We start from the raw sequence: 25,705 nt of genomic DNA on the forward strand, positions 1-25,705 counted from the left end.
GTTGTTAGTTTGCGTTCAATGTTCAGGATAGTTTCCAACAATGTGGATCCTTACAGTTTGTACTCCATAAAATTACCCGTAAATTTATCAGTAAGCATCCAGCATTGGTTAACAGACATGGTATCTTACTGTTGTACAACATTACGTGTACATGTTCCGCTCAAAGAACAGTGTCAGTTCTCCATGAACTATACTCTAAAATCCTTTAAAACCTACCGTATTCTCCGTAAGTCTCCCTCATGGGCTTCCTACCTCTTTCTACATCTCTATCACTTCTTGGTAGGGAAGAACTTCCGTTGTGATTAAATGGCTCAATCCTTCCCAAGTAATAATGTAGACGGAAACTTTGCGGTTCCTTCGCAAGATTCAAGAGTTCGACCATTTTGGAACCCTATTGTTGATTGAGTAATAGGAAACATGTGTAGAATGAAATTAGTAATGAAGAGTTCACAAAATAAATTTACAAGTAATAATAACAAATATAACGCAATATTTCTCCCGTGATGCTTCCTAACAACTGATAATTATGTTGTTATTCAGGTTATTATTATTGTTATTATTAGGACTATATTGTTAGTATTATTATTACATTTTGCAAATTTATTTTGCGAGTTTTTCATTATCTTGTATGTCTAAGGAAGGAGGTAGAGTTTTAGCAGGTTGTGTATTAGTTTTGGTTTTGGAAGGTAATTAGATATCAGCTACCAATCAAGTTAAGTAAGACTTCAGCTGTCCTATAGTACTCAATCTTCTCTAAATTCTCATGTGAAGCCAAGTTGTTAGTTGGCGAAACTATCAAAATATATTAATTTTGATATAGGATGACACTAGCGTACAACAAACTACGTAGAAAAATATATTAAATGATTGATCGGTATCAAACGACAGCAAAAGCAAATCAAATATAAAACTTCATTCTCTATTTACACAACTGTATAATACCAATAGCAAGTGAGTTTCAAACAGATGAAGTCAGATTTTAACGAAGCAAATCCCTCAGATTCATAGTACAATATACTAATCATTAATCAATCTTACTCATTCTTTTAGAACAAGGGGCCGCGGTGGCTCAGTGGTAGAGCGTTCACCTCTGGTGCTAGGGGTCTCGGGTTCAAACCCTGCTCCCGCCAAGTGAACTTTGTGGTGGACAAACACCGTGTGCGTGGGTTTTCTCGGGGTTCTCCCGTTTCCTCCCACTTTCTTCATTCCACCATTTCATTCATTACTCATTATCACCGTCTAACAGGCATAACCATGGAACGTAAAACTCAAAATTTCATTTTCATTTTTTCTTTTAGAACAACATGCACACTGGTAGCAACCTCATTATCATTTTACAGATCTGGACGAGATTTCAAGCTAAAACAGTAAAGGTTAGTACTATTTGAATGAATATAGCCATATTATCTCATAAATATAAGGTTCCTGATATTTGGCCACAGAATTTGAAGTATGGACAACATAACACTACATTCAGGATGAACTACAGTGCGTCCCACTAGCTTTCGAACCCGAAAAAAAAGTTATAAATTCCGAACAAATGTACATAAGAAAATGAAATTCACAATACACGTACCTAGTTTCATGCTAAACACAAGAAAGGGTTGAACAGAAGCGCACACGTCAAAAGAAAGATGTTAGGTGGCGCCAGGGGAAGTGCTGCTTGGCGTGGTGCGCGTGCGTTAGTGTGATTCGAGTCGCTGCATCGCGAGGATGGTTCTGTACACCGTGTTCAGAGGTTTAAAAATATTGGATATCGGGATCGTATCAGACCGTTCAGCGTGGATTTTGCCGTGAATTTGGATGCCGTGAAGGACCATCGAAATCATCAATACATCATTTGGTGAACAGGTTCGAAACAACAGGAACGTTGCTTACGGGACATGGAGGCGCGCGTCCACGGATGTCCGAGGAGACAGTACAGAATGTGCGGCAACGTCTTTTGCAGTCCCATAAGAAGAGCCTGCGTCGATAATCACAAGAGGTAGGGATGTCAAAGTCAACTGTGCAAAGAGCCACCAAAAGAGCCAATCTGTTTCCATATCGCGTTACAGTCGTCCAGGAGTTGAAGACTACAGATTGGGAAAAGCGCGTGATGTATTGTCGTTGGTTGCAAGCTTTGTTGCATGCCAATCCAGGAATCCTAGACTATACTTGGTTCACAGATGAAGCTTGGTTCTATCTCTCCGGTTATGTGAACTCGAAGAATACTCGGGTGTTGGCCGCCGAAATTCCGCATGTGTACAATGAGGTTCCACTTCATCCCTTGAAGGTGGGAGTTCGGTGTGCAATTTCCCGACAGCGTATCATTGGACACATCTTCTTCAAAGATACAGTAAACACGCAAGTTTACTTACACATCTTCAGTGAATTTGTGAATCAGCTGGACGATCAAGAACCTCATTCAACCTTCGGTCCGAGGTATCGATAAAGAGTTACACCAATGTACGAGTAGGTGCGATTACAAAGAATACATTAAATATTACTTTTGTTCTGCATCCATAAGCAAAACGAGGTGGTTGCAATGACTTAACCATATCTATACCAAATACTTGGAATTGTACTCATACCAATACCAAATACCTGATTTTACCAAATACTTTACTATTAGGTGTTACCCAGATGTTGATGCTCAAATCAAGTCATATACAAATATCGTTACGAGGCTTGTCATATTTCTGAACAATTAAATTGAAACAGTATAGTTTTAAAATGTGGCTTCTATTTTAGGTACATTACCTCCTGCAAATTATTAGAAGAGGTTTTCCTTTTATAACTATTAACATTGTAATTTTGTAAATCGGGAGATGTTAACGTGAAAAAAGAATCTAGCTAGGTCTACGTAATATTTCTTCTCATCATGTCTATAGTAATTATTAAAATCAAATTGAGTACATAGCATCGACTTGCGAAAAGGTATAAATTTTAATTATTACATTATTGTACGTTTATATTTTAATATTTAACAGTTATTGTTCCCCATGCTGTACAGTGGAGTCCCGATAATCCGAACGTAAGGTTAGTCCTGGTCTAGGATAACAGGTCTGGGAGGAATTTTTGTGGCGAGAGTACGCAGTTTTAAGAGATTAATAATCAAAAGGACGAAAATGGGTGCATGTTTCGGTAGAAAACAAAGTACATGTACGTTAAATACAGGTTTAAATACACAAAGATAATAATATCCCCAACGAAAATATTTGTAACTGCTGTACTGTACGTTGAAAAATAAAGGCATCAAGCTGTTCCGAACAAGGTTCCGTCCCAATTAGTTTGAATTAGCGGGACTCCAGTGTATACTGTTTCAATTAAAAGTTTTAAAACTGCAAATTACACAGTTACATTAAGAAATAATTAATTGACAAGAATATAGCTTTTTTAAAAAAATAGAATTTGATCTTCACAATTAATTTCAATCATCAAAATTCCAGGTAGAATTTGGCAACTAATAACTGAGGCAAGACCATATCTTAGTATTAATAATGATTTTATTATTAGTATTAGTGTGACTACACATTAAAGTGTGTCTCGTTATTATTAGGATAAATTATTCAAATCAACTGTAAAGTTTTGCATGGACATTGTACATTTTATCATCAGTCCGATGTCAATAAATATTAAGCAAATACTGATATTTGTGACATTTTAAAGTTAACATTTCATGGGATGAAAGTCAGACGGATTAATTTATTTTGCAGAATGTAATGCAATTTGTATTTTGAAAGTTAAATGTCGTCGGTTGTACCCTTCAAATGTTGAACCTGTTTCCCCTAATACTGAATCCGAAAGTGTAATGAAATAAGTATTTTAATTTTGATACAAATTATACGAACTAATTGTAATTCATTTTGTTCCAGAAAAATGTGAATGTTTGTTTCATGAATTATGGAATTTGGAATGTGCTCATTAGTTTAGATATCTGAAAAGAGAAATAAAATATTTTTACAAGGATAATTTGAAACACTTGAAGAATGTTCCGATGTCTTGAGAATGTTTTGTCCGGAACTACGTTTCATGGACTTAGTGAAGCAACCAAAAAGAAGAGATGGGCTGATGAAAGGTATTAAAATTTTTAATATGTAACACAAAACCGCAAATAGATATTTATGAGAAAACATTGTCCTTTTAGTATGATGTAGCAAACTTGCTTATGGAATTTTTTGGCTTAATTGTAGAGTGTTGAACTCTACTAAGAAGACAATGATTCTTTCCAGAATGTGTAAGTTTATGTTCAGCTACTCGTACCCTAGTGTTTTCTGGGTACCTAGCAATTACTCTAAATACCATTTAATTCTATTTATTATTCAATTTCCTTGATTTCTACTCTGTAAATACGGAACATTAATGTAACAATTGTTGAATTTTGTTAAGTACTTACATGAGTATTTATCGACGTCCTAAACTAAGTACGAAATAAAATATAATGGTACTTCACCGTTATTTATTGTAAAACTTTGTCCCATATAGGTATAAGTAGAGCGTTAATAAAAAGAGTGTCCGGAATCGACTCCCACTACTGACTTTCATTATAAATGTTTCACTATAAAAGTATTTTTACAAAATACTGTACAAATAATCTCCCAAGTATACAGGGTTAGTTAAAGGTAGTCTTTGACCGTAAGGTCGCTCCTAATATGAGGTTACTCCTAATGTTTCGTGGCAAACAGTAGGAGGGTCACCAGAAAACTGTACAGAATTGCCGTCGTCGAGCCAATTTAAAGGGTTCCTTGGGTGGCGGTGGCGCTGCTCCTCCGTGGAAGGGGCTAGAAGCCGTTGCCTGCAGGTGAGTGTAAGGTTCATTCTCAGCTCATACTCATACTCAACTAACAAGGCTCATTCTTCTGTATTCTCTACTTACTATAAATGGAAATCATATCTCTTATTAACTATAATAATTTGTGGCAAATTGTGTAATTAATAGTGGACCCGTGTGACCTTTAGAACCAAATTCCTTGAAATAACGAATAGAGATTAACATTTCAATTAATTATTACTTCCAAACTCGTGAGAAAACCTTTGTCATATTATAAGAACTGAAAGAAACCATTGGTTTTTAAATTTGGACATTTTAACAGTTAATTCCTAGAACGTAGAATTTTCATATTTAGCTCCAATAGTAAAATTCCTTGTAATTATTTACTGTAGTTATCTAAAGATAAATTAATGCATCCATTTGTATATGTCTTAATGAAATTGTTATTTACAGAACATAATTGAGTCATTAGATCCAATTTTAAGTAAACATTCGAGAAAAACGCATCCAGCAATTAGTACCCATTTCTTAATAGTGAAAGATAATGGGCTTCACCATATTGAATGTTATTGAAACATATACTTTCATGTATCAGAAAATTTCCTAAGTTTGTTCCCAGGCCTTTTATTTGTCAGAGAAGAAAACTCCTTAGCGATATTTTGAAAAGTAATTATTTGTACATTTTAAAGATAATAGCAAAGTATTCAATGACTGTAATGTGAACAAAATCGCTTTACATAATTTTGAGAATTCGTCCACCCAACTCAAGACCTTAATTCAACTATTATAACTAAAAGTGTAACTAAGACTCTTGAAACGTGCTCCTGTTTAGATGTTAGCCTAATCTAATTTGGATATAATATTTAATAATTTCAAAAAAATCTGACAGCTGTTGGTGTTGTTTACCAAAAATCAGCTTCAAAAATTCTACAGTATATTTTAGGAATTAGTAAAACTACATTTGTAGAATACATTTCATTAATATAAGTTTTCTTTCCAGACTAGCCTTTCTTGCAATGTTCCTTGCCGGAGTCGGAATTACAATATTCCTTATTTATCAGTCATGGATCAAATTTCAAGAAAATCCTGTTGTTGTGACAATTGAGCGAAGCTACAATGAATGGAAAGTACCTTTACCAGCTAATATTTTATGTCCTCAGAAAGCGCTTGGCAGACAATACAAGAAAGTCCTCAAAGAGTAAGCTCAATTTTATTTTCAACAATATTTAAGAGTACTGCAAGTAGTATGAGGTTTGTAAACATAAGTAAAATTGAATATAAGAGAATCATAATATTTGTTTCGTAGAAGTCTATTTTAAACTTGAGACGAATGAATGGTTTCAAACTAAAGTTTCCCAACTAACTGCCGTGATTAAAAAGAAATGATCCTTCAAGAGCATTGGCATCGTAGTATGTATTACACATTGTACGATCAACATGTATTACTGTTGAGTCCAAAAGTTATGAGAATATCTTCCTTAACAAACGAAAATCATATTCACATAGAAATTAAATGTGGACAAAAGCAGAGAGTTCTTGTTATTATTCAGTTCATAATCTCTTGTGGTTCCGAATTCTGTCAAGGAATTTGAAGCTTAAAAAATATGAAACGATAATCATGCCTGTTGTACTGTATTGTTGCGAAATATAGTCGCTTAATCTGAGGGAAGGAAATAGACTGAAATTATTTGAGAGCAAGATCCTCAGACGAATATTCGGACCCAAGAGGAAAGGGAATGAGGAATGGTGGAAACTTCATAACGAGGAACTACATAAATATACGGCTTACCAAACATTTTTAGGGTCATCAAGTCTAGGAGGCTTAGGTGGGCCGGGCATGGAGCTAGGATGGAACAAAGTAGAAACCCTATCAAAGTCTTGACTGGAAGACCAATCGGAAAAAGACCATTAGCAAGACCTAGGCGCAGATGAGAGGACAATGTTAAGATGGGTCTCGCCAGAAAAAGGAGTACAAAGTAGAAACTGGATTCAGTTGTCTAAGGATAGAAGTCAGTGGAGAGCTTTCGTGAACGCCGCATTGAACCTCCAGGTTCCATAGGGCATAGAGTTAGTTAGTTAGTTTTCCTTATAACTTAATTTATTATACCAGCAAGCCGGTTAAATGAAGCTACCATAAGAAGCCAGTGATCAATGTCCACACATCATATGCAGCTCGATATGAGCAGCAACGTTTCTACATGGTCGGTTGCCCGGCTTATAAAAAATAAAAGGGTAGCCCACCGTATGGGTAACACGGCACTCTAACTGTTAACACATCGGGCATATATAAGTAGCTTAGTAGAACGTAACAAGCACACCAATGTAACACATTTAAATTTTATTGTATAATGTTTAAAGAATAAAAATAACTATGTCATTCTGTATAGTCAAGTAGTCGAAACTTGGAGAACATAACCTCAAATCATAGAATAATTCAAAAGTCGTAAGACATACTATTCCTTTATTTTTTCTTTCGTTGGCAAAATGGATTATGTTACTGTTTACTTCGGATTAGAAGGGCTATGCTATCATGTACTTCGAGGTGAACGGCTGACATGTCATATGGGATCATCATTGCAATTAGTAAATTATAACAGTAAATGTTGGACCCAACCAACGTAGGGAATATTCTATAAGAGTGATACTGCTGATAATTTCTTATTAACTGTGAGAGTTAAAAAGTTATATAACAAAGAGTTTTAAGTATCGTATTGAAGACTCAGACATTAATTCTAGATAATTGCTCATGGTGTTTCCGTTGCACGCTCCAAGTTGCTCAAACTCACGCAATTCATACTTTATGATACAGAATAAAGATATATTTTTCTTTAACATTATAATTTTCTCTCGGAGCATGAAATTCAGATAATCTCATGCTAGAAGTTCTGAAGAGAAGGATAAGTTGCATGTCTGTTTGATGAAATCATAAAGACTAATCCAGTGACCTAAGAACTGCATACATATTTGTCTCTTGATTAAAGTTTAGTTGATACTGCGGTGCTGTAAATAATGATTTAATGATGCACTGTGTCAAAAGGAGACAATTACGTATCCTGAATTAGACCGACGGAAAGTTTCATTGGTGTCAAATGGATCATCTATTGAACTAAAAGTTTCTGGGAGCACATCTCTGGCAGTTCACAAGCAGCACATAAATATTTGCTTCCTTTACTTACACTATTGTCAGTGTTAACAACGTTAACTATAATCATATAAACATAGTGTACTTTCACATGATATCCATGCACAGACCGTTATATTTTATTTAACCTTTACTTAAGGCATAATAAGTTACAGTCTGTAAAGGTCTGAAAACAAAGAATACTGCTTGCTTTTGGCTCATACTGTGCCATTTGAAGCTTATTTAACAATCATGCTAGGATTGAAATAACATGGAATATACAGTGAGAGAAATATTACAAAGACAATTTTAATAGTAAAGTTTCCTATATTTTAGAAATACAAAGAAGCGCTTATTTTCAACAATATATATACTGGATTTTAAAGCTTGTTAATTTATATATTTTTCTGCATTTTTGATTCGACTGGAAGAATAATATTCCGAGGGAATTATAATGTAAAAGAATTGCACTTTGATTAAAATTATAATAGAAAATAACATTTTATGAAGTGGTAATAAATAAATAAGTGAAACAGGCTATGTCTTGCTTTCGTGGCGCCCCGAACGCGTGAAACAACTGGAGTACGGAAACAACTGGAGTATCTTGTCGTCAGTAGTAACAATGAAATGATTCTCGGAATATCACGTGATGATTTGCCCCGAGTTCGAATGCTTGAAGACACCTTTGAAAAGATAACGCCCTGAATGGGAGGAGAAAGGGGTAGGCTGTTAGAGCTAGCTTGTGAAACTAAAATAGTAATTTTTCGTAATTTTGGCAAAATGTGTAAAGTTAAAATAAATGAACTTTTAGAATATTCTAACTTCAGATGCTTGTTTTATGGTTGACTAATTCATATCGGACTTCCCAAGAAACATCAAAACAATCTAATGACGGTGTCAATAGCGACAACTCCCAGTCACGACCCCTCTTCAGTTTTATTAGGAATACAAAGAAAGAGTAAGAAAGAAGAAGAAGGTAGAATAGAAGAGGGAAAAGGAGGAAAAGAAGAATAGAGGAAGTTAGAGGAGAAGAAATTACTGGAAAAATATGGGAATATAGTGAAGGAACTTGTATAGTTAGCGAAAGGTAATTTATATTCAATTTATATGAGAATTCGAATGAATCTTTTCTCATGTATGAAGATTTCGAGTGAATTTACGAGTCCTACTCGTAGTTAGCGATGAGCGTTAATATCACACTAAATATCAAAGCACCCTTTTTTGGTGTCCAAACATTTCACTTTACTTTATTTTTCGTATGCACACATGAAATTAGGTTACTAATCCTAATCGACATATAGCGTATTTGTAGATATACTTATTAATATATTTCTCCCACTTTTGAATTACAAGAAAAACTTTTGTCTCTACTCTTATGGCGACTATTTTACTTCTCTGGCTATTCCGATTGCTTTACTAGTTTCTCGACCAGGTTTGAACCATTATCGCCTTATATCATGAAATAACCACATTTATTAGTAAATACGCACAACTCGAGGAAAAAGAAAAACAACTATTAAACGAGAATTTTTCAAGTCCAGAAGGATCTTCGTCGATGAGAGCACGATTACAGAGGTGGAAACACTGGTTGAGCTTTAGGATTTGTACAGGCGAGATGGAATCAAATGTAATTTATACAGTAGGATTTCAGTTTACTACTCTGAGGATAGATTTGGTAATAAATTAGGGTTACTTTGACCTGCCTTAAACCCGTGCTACATGTGGTTAGTTCAAATAATGTTAGTTCTTACATATGCTATTAGGGAATATCACACAAATTGAAAAGAATATACAGCATTCGGCGGTATTTTTAACATTTACACTTCATATTTATCGGATATTCCACAAGCGTGGCAACCAAGAACCGTTCGGGGTAAGGTACCAAGAACTTTTATACTTATATTTATTTACTCAATTCAATATCATACATTTTACTTCAATAATATATTCACGATCAATAAATATGCATATTCATATCTCAGCATATACATATATTCATTAATTATTGAATCTTTCAAATTATTAACGCCGACAAACCGAATTTTGCGGTTGAAACACTTTACATCTTAAATCCTATGTATATATACACAGAGGGTTGATTAATTCGTGTGTTAATTTCATCTGTTCACTGTGGAAAAGTGGTAGGACGTAAAGCCGTGGAGAGAGTGTTTGCATTTTGGACTCTCCAGGCACGTAGCCAAGTGGTCTGGGGGGTCCGGACCCCCACCTTCACAGTCAGAATAGAAAAATAATAAAGAAGGATGGAATAAATAGAATCGAGAAAATTAAGAATTAGAATTAAAAATAAAACAGCAAGGGTTTGGTTACTCTTTCTTATGAGGAGATTTGTATTAGTTGCAACCATGGTAGCGAATGAGTGGGATATCCTGGAAAAGACAGAGAATGTGAAATTTCTAGAAAAGTTACAGAATTCTCAGAATTTGTGGTACTAGTTAGGAAAATTTGAAGCTTTCGAAAGCATAGTGCCCTTCTGTAACAATGTGGACGATTTTTATCATAATTTTCCGTCATTGCTTGTCTGCAGTAGCAAACATGTTATTTCAGAAACAATTTTCTACTGCTCCTTTAACCTGTCATTTGGAACAGACAGTAGCTGAAGGAATAATGAAAACAACAAACTTATGTGGAAAGAAATTCCTGTTAACATTTGATTCAACAGAGAAAGGAACACAGATGTTGTAAAATATTATACAAGACATTATTGAATATGTACTTTTATAATAGTGGATATGCATTTTTTATAATAGTTGAGTTCATAATGAGAGGAAAATTGTTATATTTGAATGAACAACGAAAGGAACGTAAATATTGTAAAATCTCGAGATTTCTTCATAGTTTGTTATAGAAATACTTACTAACATATCCTCATTTTATTGTCCTAACAAACCAATATACGAGGTTGACAGTAATATAGTTTAGATTGATCGAGCTTCTGGTGTGATAACCACAGTGTTTCATGTCACATCCCCCCCATACGCATTACAAAAGCCTGGCTAAACGAACCACATGTTGTTAGTAATTAGTTTAGAATGATGAAACCCTTGGTGTCATGACCACAATATATCATGTTACGGTTCCCCCCTTTACGAAATCCTGCCTACGTGCCTGGACTCTCCTGTCAAAGTTTTATTGGTAATTAGTTACCTGTAACAAAGGAATTAATACAATAAGCTCCATTGATTCAAAGCTAAGTTAAGATACAAGGAAAAAGGTTGTTAATCATTTCCGTGATTTTCTGAGGAATTTATTATTGAAAGAGCAGAGAGCAATTTTGTTCTCAGTTTCAATAACTATTTCACTTCATCACAAAGCTGCAATTCTGGCTCTGCAAGTATTGTTATCTTAATGTAAAAATAATATCTCAAATAACGCTTGTTTACAAAATGGGTGTCTTTTCGAGAAAGTAAAGTGGGTTGTATATAACCAGTATGTTAAGAACATTGGTAGTCTGCTAACTCCAAATGGTTTAACAGTATTTGGTGATGAATGCTTAGATCTCTAGCGATATCACAATTATTTATATGCGACGTTACTCAACTTTTATCAGAAACATTATCCATGGTTACTATAATTGGTAACCTGCTGCGAGGAGCTCTCAGACGATAGCATTTCCAGAACGAAAGCGAATAGACCGTCAGTTGCTTCTGGTAACATATCACGTACATATAAAATTTCATTTTTTTACGGGCCTGAGCAGCAATATGAGACAAGTATTCGAATCTAAGAGAGGCCGGTGATGGGAACTTTAGAAGGAGGAACTGCATAATTAATTTATTTATACACTTTACTTAAAATTCTAACAGTCGATAGTTATAGCAGGCTCAGCTGGATATATCATGTAGGTGATAATTTTAACTGGAAACCCAATTAGAAAAAGATTATAAAGAAGATCTAGACTCGAAGAGAGCAATATTAAAATAGATCTAGCAGCAACACAAATTTAAAATTACAACGTCATTCGATTGGCTAAAACAGAAGTCTATGGAGAGCTTTTATGACTGCGGCACTGAATCTTCAGACGCATACACAATATAGTTCTTTAGTTACTTGTTAACTTTACTTCATAATTGAATAATCTATTCTCAGTAACATACCACAGTAAAGTCGTTTCTTCCTAATAACTGGAATAAACGTTTAACCCTTACGGGATCGCCTTATCTTTAAACCCCAATTAAGCACTTTCTCACGGACACTTGATGAAAAAATATTAGCATCATGAGGAAAGTAATGTAGTTGTGTTCTGATGAGGTTTAATACCCTATTCTAAAGTGCTTCTGTTAACAACAATAGATTAGGAACTTTCGTTTTAACTCACTTTATGCCACGTTTTAGTTTCTGATGAACGCAGGGGTTATTTTGATATTACAGTTTCTCTGTAACAGGAGTACCATGAGAACATTAACTGGAAAATTCTACATATTTCACTCTGGATTTTATTTCTAAATATCAGTAAGATTTTAATTTCTGTTAATTGTAACGAAGAAACAGTTTTTATATTGTCCGTTTACACAAGCCTTGTCATGTCCAATTGTGAAGTCACTGCTATCTCTGCCATGTTCCTCCCACATTCGACACCAACATTCAACAATCTTTCCTTAAATGAACTTCAACTTAGAAGATGATTAGCTTGTGTTCAAAGCTGTTCTTAGTGTTCCATGAGTAAAAATGAATATGGACAAGTATCGTAATTTCTACTAAATAGAAACGTAAAGCAGAATATATAAAAGATCACTTAGTACATTATAACAACAGTACAGATGTTTAGATTGAACTGTAATTTGCATCATGAGTATTAAAAAGAAATGTAACTAACTAACTCTATGGCCTATGGAACCCGGAGGTTCAATGCCGCGTTCACAAAAGCTCTCCACTGACTTCTATCCTTAGCTAACTGCATCCAGTTTCTACTTTGTATTCCAATCTCTACAAGGTCCATCTTAATATTGTCCTCCTATCTGCGCCTACGTCTTCCTAATGGTGATTTTCCGATTGGTCTTCCAGTCAAGACTTTGAAAGCGTTTGTACTTTCTTCCATTCTAGCTACACAACCTGCCCATCTAAGCCTCCTAGACTTGACGACCATAACAATGTTGGGTAAACCGTATAAATTATGTAGTTCCTCGTTATGAAGTTTCCGCCATTCCCCATTCCCGTTCCTCTTGGGTACGAATATTCGTCTCAGGATCTTGTTCTCAAATACTTTTAGTCTATGTTCTTCCCTCAAAGTAAGTGACTATGTTTCTCTACCATACAGAACAACAGGCATGATTATCGTTTTATATATTTTAAGCTTCAGATTCCTCAATAGAAGTCGCGACGACAAGAGATTTTGAACGAATAGTAACACGAATTCCCTGTTTTTAGTCGACATTTAATTTCTTTGTGAATATGAGATACTATAAGTATAAAGAAGGAACAATAGAGACATTGCAGAAACTGCGGCAATGTTCTAAATGGAACTACACTGTCGCTCTAAAGTTTTCGAAAATTTTGGATTTGAGTGAGCATCTACTGTGGACCTATTATTTCGCCACAAGAACTTGACCTCCATATACCAGTTGTACTCCTTTTTAATGCATATTTTTTTCGAAAGTTGGATTGAGATCTAAAGGATACTTCAGATGATAAGCCTAATTATAAGTCTTAAAATGTACAAGAAAATGCAATTTGAGGTAGACATTGAATAGGGTAAACAAACGTGTAGGTACCAAGTAACAACCCTTATGGGCGTTCATGTTATTATAATGGGAACCACAGTGCCTAATCGACTTCTTCGCTAATATTATTCAAAGTTATAATTAATGTATACATGATAGTAAGAAGGTAGCCCGTCTACGTAGACGCTTAACTTCTTCCAAATAAAATAATTTTAAACTAAGAATTGTATTAATAATTAGGATTCAATCAGGAAAAGGTCAACTTCAGGAAAGAAATTCAAACAGTGAAAGAGGGGTAAATACCCAGACGGTCTGGGCAGAGAGTTGAGGAAAATTTATATATGAAAAAAGGACATATGCACGAAATGAAATCTTTGAGTTTTACGTCCCACGATAATGCCGGCTAGGCTAAAGGAAACGGAGATAATGAAATAATGAATGAAATGGTGGAATGAAGAAAGTAAGAGAAAACGGGAGAAACACTAGGAATGCCACGCACACGGTGTTTGTCCACCACAAAGTTCACTTGGCGCGAGCTGGGTTCGAACCAGGGACCCTAAGTACCTTAAGTGAGCACTCTACCGTTGAGCCACCGCGGCCTCCGGGTGTATGCACAAGAAATGTAGAAAGGAGAAAGATGTAAGTCTAGTTATGTAAGTCTAGATGTATGTCTAGACTTACATAACTAAGTAAGATGTAAGGTGTAAGTCTAGATGTATGGGGCTGTCACCATTCTAGTGCATGTGGAAAGAAAGTCAAAGTTGACTCCCTTTCTCTTCCTAGTACCACGGGAACACCATGTAAACACGCTGGCAGTCACTGACAATCTCATGTATGTAAGTTAGTTTTGCTTTAAAAGATATACGGTCAGATACTTTAAAGGGAAACAAGTTTCACATGTTTTGTAACTTCTTTTTGATAAACTTGTGTTTAGAAAGCTGAAATCATAATAACTAGATTTTTTTTTTTATCACAGCCTACGTATATAACATTTACAGTTGTTTTATTACCTAACTGTCGCTCAGTTGGAGTATACATTATCAGTGTTCATCACTACTTTAGAATGGTCAAAGATTGGACATACGAAATCATCCATTTTGTCCATTTTAAGATTTATATCTATATCTATCTATATATACATACGTACATACATATGTACATACACACATACATACATACATATCTCCCAGATTCTGATCCAAGTGTCTCTTAATTTTATACTTTAGACATAAATATTTCTAACAAGTGGCAAAAAAGATCTCTTACCAAAATAATAGATTAAAAGTACTGAAAATGCTCACCCAAATACGAGGTGTTCGAAAAGTTTCGAACGATAGTGTAATTGTATGTTGTTCCGGAAAGACAATTTGCGATATATATATATATATATATATATATATATATATATATATATATATATATATATATATAAGTCTAATATTATGTCAACTGGGTAAAAAGAACTCGGAATATATTCGCACGTCTGCTAATAAGAACAAAATCACCAGCTCCATATTCAATCTTAAATCCTGGAAAAAGCTCAGATTCCCCTTCAGCAAAATCAAACGGAGTTTGATTTGTCTCTGCTAAACAACAAACAACAATGTTGCTTATATAAACTTGTACTAATATAGCAATTCTACAGTAAACACGAGAAATATATTATCATGGTGAGGAGAAACTTCATGTCAATATCGACAAATGCTATAATAATAATAATAATAATAATAATAATAATAATAATAATAATAATAATAATAATAATAATAATAATAATAATAATAATAATAAAAATAATAATAATAATAATAGATAGTTCTTAGTTCAGTGGAATGAATTTATTTATTTGTAGGTTTGCATTAATTACATATATTCATTTTCTAGAATATTTGGCAAACAGAACATGACATTTGAAGGAAAGGTGAAAAACTTTCTCAAGGACATTGCCCAGTTAAGTGAAGCTAATATGAGAAATATGATGAAGTATGAAAATGATACATATAATGGACTCGATATAGCTGACCTACAAAACAAGGTTTATACAATATATTCTATTACTGTTAAAAGACCAAGTAAAATAATTATAAAAATATTTACTTAACATATTGTTGGTAGTATTTTATTAAGTTTTATTAAGTAATAAGATATTGGTAATTTTGTTTTAAATGCATAATCTATTTAAATGGCTGTTACTTTATTAATTAACTAGCTGAATATACCCATTCTTTGCATGGGTCAGATAAAATATATATGTAAACAAACTGAACAATGAAAAACAATATATCGATTATTTTCTACTACTTTCACATATCCCGGTAAAGGCCCCTGAGAACCCCTGGTACGAATTTTGAAGAAACGCCCCTGGCCCCAGCCGATGGAGGTGTATCTGGAAGTCAACGCCTTTGGGGGTGTCACCATTCATCTGAGCAACCGCGAAAACTATGAATTCGACATTAATATCGGTCATTTTTACTACTTTTATATGTCCCAGTAAAGGGCCCCTGAAATCCCCCTGGTTCGAAATTTGAAAAAAAATCGCTTCGTCGTGATCTGAGGCCTGGGCCAAGGTAACCCTGACCAAAATTTGGTAATTCTCGGACCACTCGTCAGGTCCCCAGGCCACACATAGACAGAAAGACAGACAAACACACAAACTCTTTATTTTATTTATATTAAAAGAAGTCAGTTACCAAGTTAAATATTATGTTCAAATGGTAAAGTATTAATATGCGAGGAAAACAGTTATTGTTTTTTTAGTCGTTAAAGCTTATCGAAATTGTAAATTCTGTAATTCTGTGTATATTTTGAAAGACAATTATATACCTGATTTTGTGGTCACATAACATTAAACTAGCAAACTCGCACGTCCTGTGCAAGAACAGGGCACTATTGTTGTATGAATGATTGAATGTGATACAAAGTTAAAAAAAAATATGGCTGGCAAAGTAGTTTTATTAACACGTTAATATCTTTAATAATTAAGAATTTCTCAATAATTACTCGAATTTAAGACATCCTCGAATCTAAGACGCAACCCGATTTCGCTGGGTTAAATTAACGGAAAATAGTAATATATTCCGTTACTAAAGTGCTCTTTGATATTGATCATTTTCGGTGATTTTTATATATCCCTCTCCCCTCCCCATGTTGCAGGCCACGCCATCGGAAGTATCATTGTTCATCTCAGCGACCAAAAAACAGAAGTGTCACCATTCATATCAGCGACCCCACAAACTGTAGATTTGACGCTAATATCGGTCATTTTCGATCATTTTTCAAATATCTCTCCCCCACCTTTCAAGTGTCTCTCCCCCTTCCTTAAGTTACATGTCAAAGTGATATGACAAAACAATCTCAGATTCGAACTTCATCTACCTAGGTAGGTTGATGAAAATTTCATCGATATCGGTCAGGTGGTTGAAAATTTGATCACGTCCTCCTTCACCTCCCCTACCTTGCACTGTCAAAGATAAATGATAAAAATTATCCAGGCCCCAATGTCATGTATGTTGAAAAATTTATTTACTTTTTTTTACATATATTTCTCCCTTCCCCTCCTCTACATTGTGCCGTCAAAGTAAAACAATGAAAACATCCCAGGTAGGAACCTTGTCTATGTTGTAAGTTTGATCGAGATCTGCCGGATGGTTCAAGAGTTTTGTTCATTTTTATATATTTACCCTCCTCCTTTCCCCTACTTTGAGTTATACCTTCAAAATGAAACAACGAGAAGCTTTTGAGGTTCGTACTTCATCTATGTGAAAATTTGATTGAGATCGATCGGGTGGTTCAAAAGTTATTAACTCACGAACTTGGTCACTTTTATTTGTATATTTATTGATTTATGTATATAGCCCCTCCTCCCCATCCCTGACGTTGTTAGATCAAAGTGTATTGGTAAAATCCATCCTAGTGTGTTGAGTCATCTATGTCATCTATGTTGAAAATTTGATCGAAATTGTCCGTTTGCTTCAAGAGTTATTAAATTTTTTTTATTATTTATAATTCCCCTCCTTTCCTCTCCTAAGTTCTACCGTCAAAATCAATAGCTAGAAACACTCCGATGCCAGAACTGCATCTACGTCAAAAATTGGATGGAGATTGGTAGGATGTTTCAAGAGGATGTGTAAGAGTCACAAACATAGCAACTTTCAATTTGGATCTGAAGTTTTTTGTTCACAGAAACAGCTATTAATATATAGGTAGCGAATTGTTTAATCAACACATATAGTTAGGTTTAACACTCTATTTGAAAACGCTTAATAGTACGATTTATCGCAATGGCAAAGGAGTATATTTACAAATTAAAACTGAAGATAACTAGAAATGAAATGATAAAAAAAGTTAACATTTAGTGAAATATGGAATCAGTTTTGTTACTTATTATTTATTATACTCGTAGCATGCAAAAATATGGAAATTTACTTCTTGGAAGATTTTGAATTTCAGTAATTTGTAGTAGGAGAAACTAATTAAAGCACTTCTTTAGCTAAAAACAAGTTCAATCGTTAAGTTAAGTCTTACATCTAGAAACAGTATACAACGAAAAATCAGAATTATAGTATACAATTGTAGTAAATTTGCCAACAAATTATTAACTTTTACGTAGCGAGAGAATAGAAATATCTTCCACTTTTTTCGGTATAAATTGATAGTAATTCTTTTAAAAATAAACCTTAAAATAGTATTTCCACTTCTTTCGTGTTGTGCACTTCAGTTATATAATCTATAGGTTGATCCAAAAGTAATCAGTAACTTGATCATAAAAACAAAAACTGATATTTATCTGTTGGCATTAGGTGTTGAAAGTGACTAATGCATTCATGAAAAGTGACTACTGCATAGTGACTACTATACCTTCACATTAGGTCTTTATTTTGATCATTATGTTCATTACATTAGCGTTGTTATTCACAAACAGGATTGCATTTAGCGTCGGTTTCGACTTATCACTATAGTGTGCATAAATAATAATTGAGTGAAGAATTATTCTCACAAGGGAAATCACCCAAATGTAAGGCTCCGATTTCAATGAATATTTTTTTCTGATACAGGGTATGTAGGCATTAATTGTGATGACAAAAATTTTTGCAATGGTGCATGTTTTCTATTTTTTATAATTTTTAATAGTTGTGACACGGATATTAAAGATCTGCAAAAGTCTCTTACCACCCTTTGTAAACGGAGTTAATGAAAGAACAATCATGTAGATATATATAAGACCTAGGGGGAAGTCGTATGGTAGATATGACCTTGACGGCAGCCATTTTGAAATCCGCTATTTTGAATTAAGGTCAAGTTTTCAAAATAGGAATAGGGTAATGTGATACATAATTTCGGGCTAGAATTTAATCAGGAAAACAATGGTGAAGTCAGTTATACACATTTGGGGAAAAGTTACAGGCATATTAATTGTTTATATTTACTGTGTGTGTAAGTCCCGTAACTCCGTTTCTAACCCGCGTATTAATGGCAATAAGTGGATAAAAGCTTCAGTGATACATGTTACGCTTAAAGGCAAGTAGTACGGTAAGGGAACTTTTACGGCAGCCATCTTGAAATTCGCCAATTTGAATTAAAGTGAAGTTTTAAAAAATGAAAACCATAGCATGTAACACATCATTTTAATGGCAAATATTCTCCAAAAGCCAATGGTATGCTTATGTTTGTTCTATAGTTAACGAGTATGAATTTAGGACTGCTTCTAATGTGTACCAAACGTCCATTATTCGCTTTTTCAAATTGGCAACACTCCTAATTTTCACAGCATATTTTAAATATTTCAACTGGCACTTTGCAATTATTGCCATGGTTAATGTTTTCAAAATTTATTACATTTTTTAAGAGTTGCGATTTGTCAGTTCATGAATAGTGTTGGGATAACTATCCAGTAATCTTTCTGAATTTTGAAGATTATAATGTAATTATTTATTTTTTATACCTGCCCTTCAAAAACTCGTTTCCTGACATGAATCATCGCATAACGAAACAACGCCAAGTTTGCCTTCAAGTAATACTGAAGACGTAGATGTAACGATAGTAGATGAGACGAGAAATCATATTAAAGTTATTTCTAAAAAGAAAACGAATTTTGATTTTTGGTTAATCAATCGTCTTTTGTTTTGTTTTATATTTATTTCTTTCTTTTTTATTTATTTATTCATTTATTTATTTATTTAACTATTTATTTTCTGTGATACTTTTATATCTTGTCAGACAAAAATGTCAATCATTTTCTAGCGATCGTTGTCGAAGGTTCATATTTGTAAGATTTATAATCAGTTTTGATCGGGAACTCGATTAAGTTACACCTCTTTATAAACAAGATATATGTTTGGAAAAAGTCATATTATGCCTCTTTGATATTTTCTATCTATGCTGTTGTTCCTTTAAAGTTGTATGTGTTTGTCGTTTGCGCAACATGTAGGCTATCTCTCCTGATAATTTTTTGTTCATATAACAACAATTTGTGTTAATTTCATTTGTATTTCTTTACGTCACACAGGTCCATAAGCTTTTCATGTATTCTGGTTTGAAATAAATAATTACATTGCAAGTTTTCAAAATTCAGAAAAATTGCTGGATGCTTATCCAAACACTATTCATGAATTGACAAATCGCAACTCTTAAATAATGTAATAAATTTTGAAAATATGAGCTATGGCAACAATTGCAAAGTGCAAGTTGGAATCTTAAAATTTGCGGTGAAAATTAGGAGTGTTGCCAATTTGAAAGATCAAAAAATGGACGTTTGGTCTCACATTAGAAGCGGTCCTACATTCATACTGGTTAACTATAAAACACAAATAAGCACACCATTGGGTTTTAGGGAAAATTTGCTATTAAACCGAGGTGTCATATACTATGGTTTTCATTTTTCAAAACTTCACTTTAATTCAAAATGGCGGATTTCAAGATGGCTGCCGTAAAGGTTACCCTTACTGTACTATTTGCCTCTAGGCATAACATGAATTACTGAAGCTTTTATCCATTATTATCATTAATACGCGGGTTAGAAACGGAGGTAAGGGACTTACACACACAATAAATATAAACAATTAATATGTTTGTAACGTTTCCCCAAATGTGCGTACCTTAAGACTGACTTCACCATTGTTTTCCTGATTAAATTCTAGCCCGAAATTATGTATCACATTACCCTATTCATATTTTAAAAACTTGACCTTAATTAAAATGGGGGATTTCAAGATGGTTGCCGTCAAGGTCATACCTACCATACGACTTCCCCTAGGCCTTATATGATGTACATGATTGTTCTTTCATTAACTCCGTTTACAAAGGGTAGTAAGAGATTTCCGCAGATCTTTAATATCCGTGTCACAACTATTAAAAATTATAAAAAATAGAAGACATGCATCATGGGAAAAATTTCTGTCATAACAAATAATGCATACATGTCCTTTAACCGAAAAAAATAATAGAAATCGGAGCCGGACATTTTGGTGATGTTCCTTGTTAGATTAAAAAGAGGAAATCACATTTAATATAGCCGTGCCTTTGGTTCAAGGTTTTCTTGGTCTAGTTCGTAGTCAGAGACTGGGAAAGTTTAATGATTTATGGTAGTTGGAATTCCACTTTGAACTAAAGGTCTATGCTTCATATAACCTCCGCGGTAATAAAGAACACTAACATTCAATCAACCTACCAACCAGGTTTTGCATCACTGTATCTCAAAACCTCGTGCTCGTGTATCACCCACGTTATAATCTTACTACAAATAATGTTAGTGATGCCACTGCATGGTAATCAATAAAAAGAGGTTAATGAGTACTTTAGGTATAACACTCAGTTCACAGTTACAATAAGAAAATATGGGTGATAATTCATACTTGTGAAACTGGCCAACATGAATTCATGAATTTCCTTCTTTTATTCAATGTCCCACGATTATGCACAGAGTTTAAGGAGACGATGATGATAATGTTGCAATGACGAAATTGGAAGGAAATGGAAGAACCTCGAGAAAATGTTTTTGCCCACCAGAAACCCATCCTGGCAGAAACTGAGATTAAAACAATTACTGCAATCACTCTTGGTAAGCGCTCTAACACCGAACTATACTGGGCCCAGATGTTGTGGGGTTAGTAGTACAAAGGAATAGGTTTCCGCATTAGCTGGCAATGTTTCACGACTTAGGTACATGAAAGGGCAGAAGTGTAGAAAATGTAACATCAAAAATGTCTTGCCTTCCACAGAAACTAAAATTTTCATCCGAATTTCTTAACTAGTCACTGTCAGCATACAATCATATCATTTAATAGGAGTGGATGAAATGTGAATAACGTACTGTACATTTGCAGTGGAATCACTTTAGAAAAACAATAATTGCACAGAGACTCCAAGACGAGAGTTCCAATGTCGATTGAAAAATCAGTGTCATGATAAGGTACCGGCAGCTCACGTAAATAAAGAACTGGATCAAGAATATTAAAACGACAAAGACAGCACTCGCAATACCCATTTAGAACGAAGAAACCAGTCTGAATACAAGAGGTTGTGAAGCCAATATGCAATTCACAAAAACATGCACGGCCACATACTGGTTCACTGAGTGTGTCAAGCAACACTTCTAAGAATAATAATTTCAAGATTCAATTTTCATGAACTCCAGGTGGTGCAAGAACTGTAAGCTTGTAATTTCAATAATAGTTATTTTTATAGAATCGTTCTTAGCTGCGATGAATAGAGGTGCGAATTTCCTGGAAATTTGTAAATATAAAACGAAGATTTCTCTAATCTAAATTGGTGTGCAAATAAACAAAACGCAAGCTGTTCACATGATCATTCATACACGCCTACTGAATGACATTATTGTAGGAAGTAACTAGCATGATGACACACCTTATAACATACCACCACCACCACTACTACTACTAATAATAATACTAATAATAATAATAATAATGATAATAATAATAATAATAATAATAAAATAATAATAATAATAATGATGATGATGACAAATCAAAATATTCTGTTACTCCGCACCATCCGGTTCTTCCCTTATTCAAACATTATGCACAACAGAAATGAGTGTCGCACATAGATTCTAGATGCACTTCTAAGTCAGCACTCTTGATATTTAAAATGTAAGTAGTTGTCACAAATAAATACTTGTGTATTTTTTCACTTCAGGTCAGAGCTATTCCGAAATGGAATGTTGCCATTGCGAAGGGAAAACGTAAAATTCATGGTGAATTCCTCAGAAACACACATGGAGCGTGCCTTGCATATAATTCTGCACTTCCCGCAATAGAAAGGTATGTACATTAATAAGTTTTATATAGAGAGAGTCATTTAGGGAGATCTCGACACTTTTAAGGTCTGGCAAAGCTAGTGATCATACACACACACACACACAAGAAGAAACATTCAGTGCGTAGAACGTTAGTGTCGATTCTAAGTGACAAGTTGCATATGCAGAGAAGTTAATTTTGTCTGTTGCAAAGGAAGCAGAAACCTGCAAGATAGGCACATAAAGCTTTATTTAAGAATAAAAATGTCCATGTTATAAGATTCAGTATGTCAAAAATAAGGTATAGAGGTAATATATGTTGATGAAAGGAGGCAAAGGATTGGTATTGTGATGAGTATACCCTCTGTATGCATGTGTGTCAGGCTGACACACATTGCTTGTTACAGTGACAACTCATGCCAACTTTTGTTGATCAATGCATTTAGGGGATAAATCGACAGTGATTGTAGGGAGATTTAGACATATAGTTTCTTTGTTATAAGGAAAGTCATCAGGCAAAAGGAGTACCGTCTGCTTTATCTTAGTGTATACATGATAGGTTTAAGCTACATAACAAACAGACTTTCTCAGCTTCTGGGTCACTTAGTCCAATAAAGCTTAATGGCATAGCACCTTTGGTTTTAGATTAGCGCAGTACAGTCTCAAAGATCCTGATATATTAAAGAAAACCTTTAATGCTCACACTATACAGTACTCAAAATTGTCAAACCTTAACGTATCTTTCTTAAGCAGTTTGAAAAAGCATTTCAACATATATTACGACAACTTTGTTTTAGGAACCGTGGCAAAGTGTTGGGATAGAAGACTATGAGAAAGTCAGTTTCAGTTGGAACAAATCAACCTCTGTTGGATTCTTTACATATAGATTCCGAAAATGTTAAGTTGTGATTCCGAAATACTCGTAGGTTCCGAAATCGAGTTAAATTGTGATTCAATATTATGCGTAATGAAATATTGAAATAAAATATGTGGTAAAAGAGGTCGAAAACAAAGTTTGTTATTAACGAGCTTACATTGTTTCACTGTAATTGTATTTCAACTTAGTTGTAATGAATTGCAGCAAAGTTGGCAAAGTTGGCAAAGAAGTCACATGTAGATAGTAGAAACATTACATCTAATATTTCATTGCGTTTTATGTTTGTTGAAAGGGACACTGGTTTCAAATACGTGAAGGATTTCATTGTTTATTTAGAGTCGACATCTCATAGTAAGTGTCGAGTTCTACCGCAAGACTTCCAAAATCTACTGATCCGTATCATTCCGTTTACGTGTTCTTGCGTTTGCAAATACTGAATGCACGGACAAGAGTTTGTGTTTTATAGCTAGAGCAAGGATTACTGTCAAATATTATAGCTTTGGCAGAATAAAATTGTCGTAACTTTCAGAGTAGTGTCGAGGTGTTTCTTAACGTATCGAAATGTCTTTAAATGACCCTATATATACGTACATATATTAGAATACTTTAATATGTTTGTTACTACTTATAATTTGTGTCATTACTTATTATTATCAATAACGAAAAATCATTATTTATAGTATGGACAATCTATCTTAAAACGACCTTGTAATTGTTACTAATAAATAAAATTCGATGTCATTTTGTAATATGCAAAGACAAGGGACACACACTTGAAAATTTTCAGGAGTTATCTGTCTACCACACTTTCGACTTTTGTTTCTTCTCCTTCTTGTTATATATTTAATATATATTTAAAAGTTTAAAACTTTTGTCTTTCAGGAATGGATACGAATTTTCTAATGAACTTATAAGGAATAGCTCTATTGAGAGCAGTGATGAACAGTTGATGATTGCAGTTTCTTTTCCTTTATTGGGAACTAGGGTATGTATTTAATGCTCAGTATAAGAATAAGCGAAGCAATGGGGACCAGAGCGCAACAAAAATAAAGATAATAGTCTATTTTTGTTGCCTTTATCTATTTATGCTACCTTTGGAAGACTGACAGAAGATAGTGTGGATATTCAGTAGAATGAAATTAATGTTCTACCTAGCTGTATTAAAGATAGCTTTAGTTCTAATTTTTTCCTTTATGGTTGACTTTAGCTTTAATTTGTTTCTATACGACCTACATGTGAACGAACAAACGTTGATCTCATAAGTTTTCTCTATAATTTTTGTTACGAATAATAAATTTGAAAACATTCGAGGAATAACTTGTCTACCTCCATTAAACCATCAGAAGTGAACGTCATATGATGACAAAGAGGAAATAAAAGAAAGTTGCTCATAAGACGTCGGCCAGCTCGTCATCCAATGGACTGATTCTACCGTTTAATTATTGTGGAGTAATGAGTTTTAAAACCTATCGAGTGCAATGGAAGCGCCCACTAAGCAGACAATATACCATGTAACTCGATTGCTCTAGGAAATATGGTATAATACAGTCCAAATTCGTATTCGAATTGCGTAGGAAACTTTGTAATTAATGGCTGAGTGCAGAACTGCTGCAGGGAGATAAAAAAGACCTGATATCCAAAACTAGGAAGGCTAAAACTATGGCAGCAGAGTACCTTGCTGAAGGCGTGAATCAATAGATTTCTAAAAGGCGTAGATTCCGATTTCTGAATTGTCTGCTAAATTACTTGAAATTTCAAGATCAGTGACTGGAAAACTTAAATTGAACTATATAATAGATTACATTAATTTACTGATATGGAATATGTGCTTTAGTTTCATTATGCTTTAGTTTATAAATATAACTAACCATTTAATTTACACACTATAGAACTACAAAAACATGGGTATCTAAAACTAACACAAACTGAACATAATAATCCACATACATTTTTTCATCTCTTAATTCCTATTCAAAATCTTTCCCCAAGCAGGTACATATTAAGGTACTATTATTTTCCAACA

General features: G+C 34.0%; 1 protein-coding gene across 1 annotated transcript in view; it reads left to right on the forward strand.

Annotated features, from left to right (window-relative positions):
• Positions 1-3,968: 3,968 nt before the first annotated feature.
• LOC145681298 (uncharacterized) overlaps positions 3,969-25,705 on the forward strand; it is a 46,755-nt gene continuing 25,018 nt past the window's right edge. The window contains exons 1-5 of the mRNA XM_081752949.1: positions 3,969-4,057; positions 5,751-5,948; positions 15,434-15,584; positions 22,706-22,830; positions 24,565-24,667. Of these exons, the coding sequence (XP_081609075.1) occupies positions 3,969-4,057; positions 5,751-5,948; positions 15,434-15,584; positions 22,706-22,830; positions 24,565-24,667 (666 nt within the window). The remainder of the gene's footprint in view (positions 4,058-5,750; positions 5,949-15,433; positions 15,585-22,705; positions 22,831-24,564; positions 24,668-25,705) is intronic.

Source organism: Thermobia domestica, chromosome 1 (assembly GCF_964235325.1).
Source record: "Thermobia domestica chromosome 1, izTheDome1.hap1.1, whole genome shotgun sequence".
Lineage (NCBI taxonomy): Eukaryota > Metazoa > Arthropoda > Insecta > Zygentoma > Lepismatidae > Thermobia > Thermobia domestica.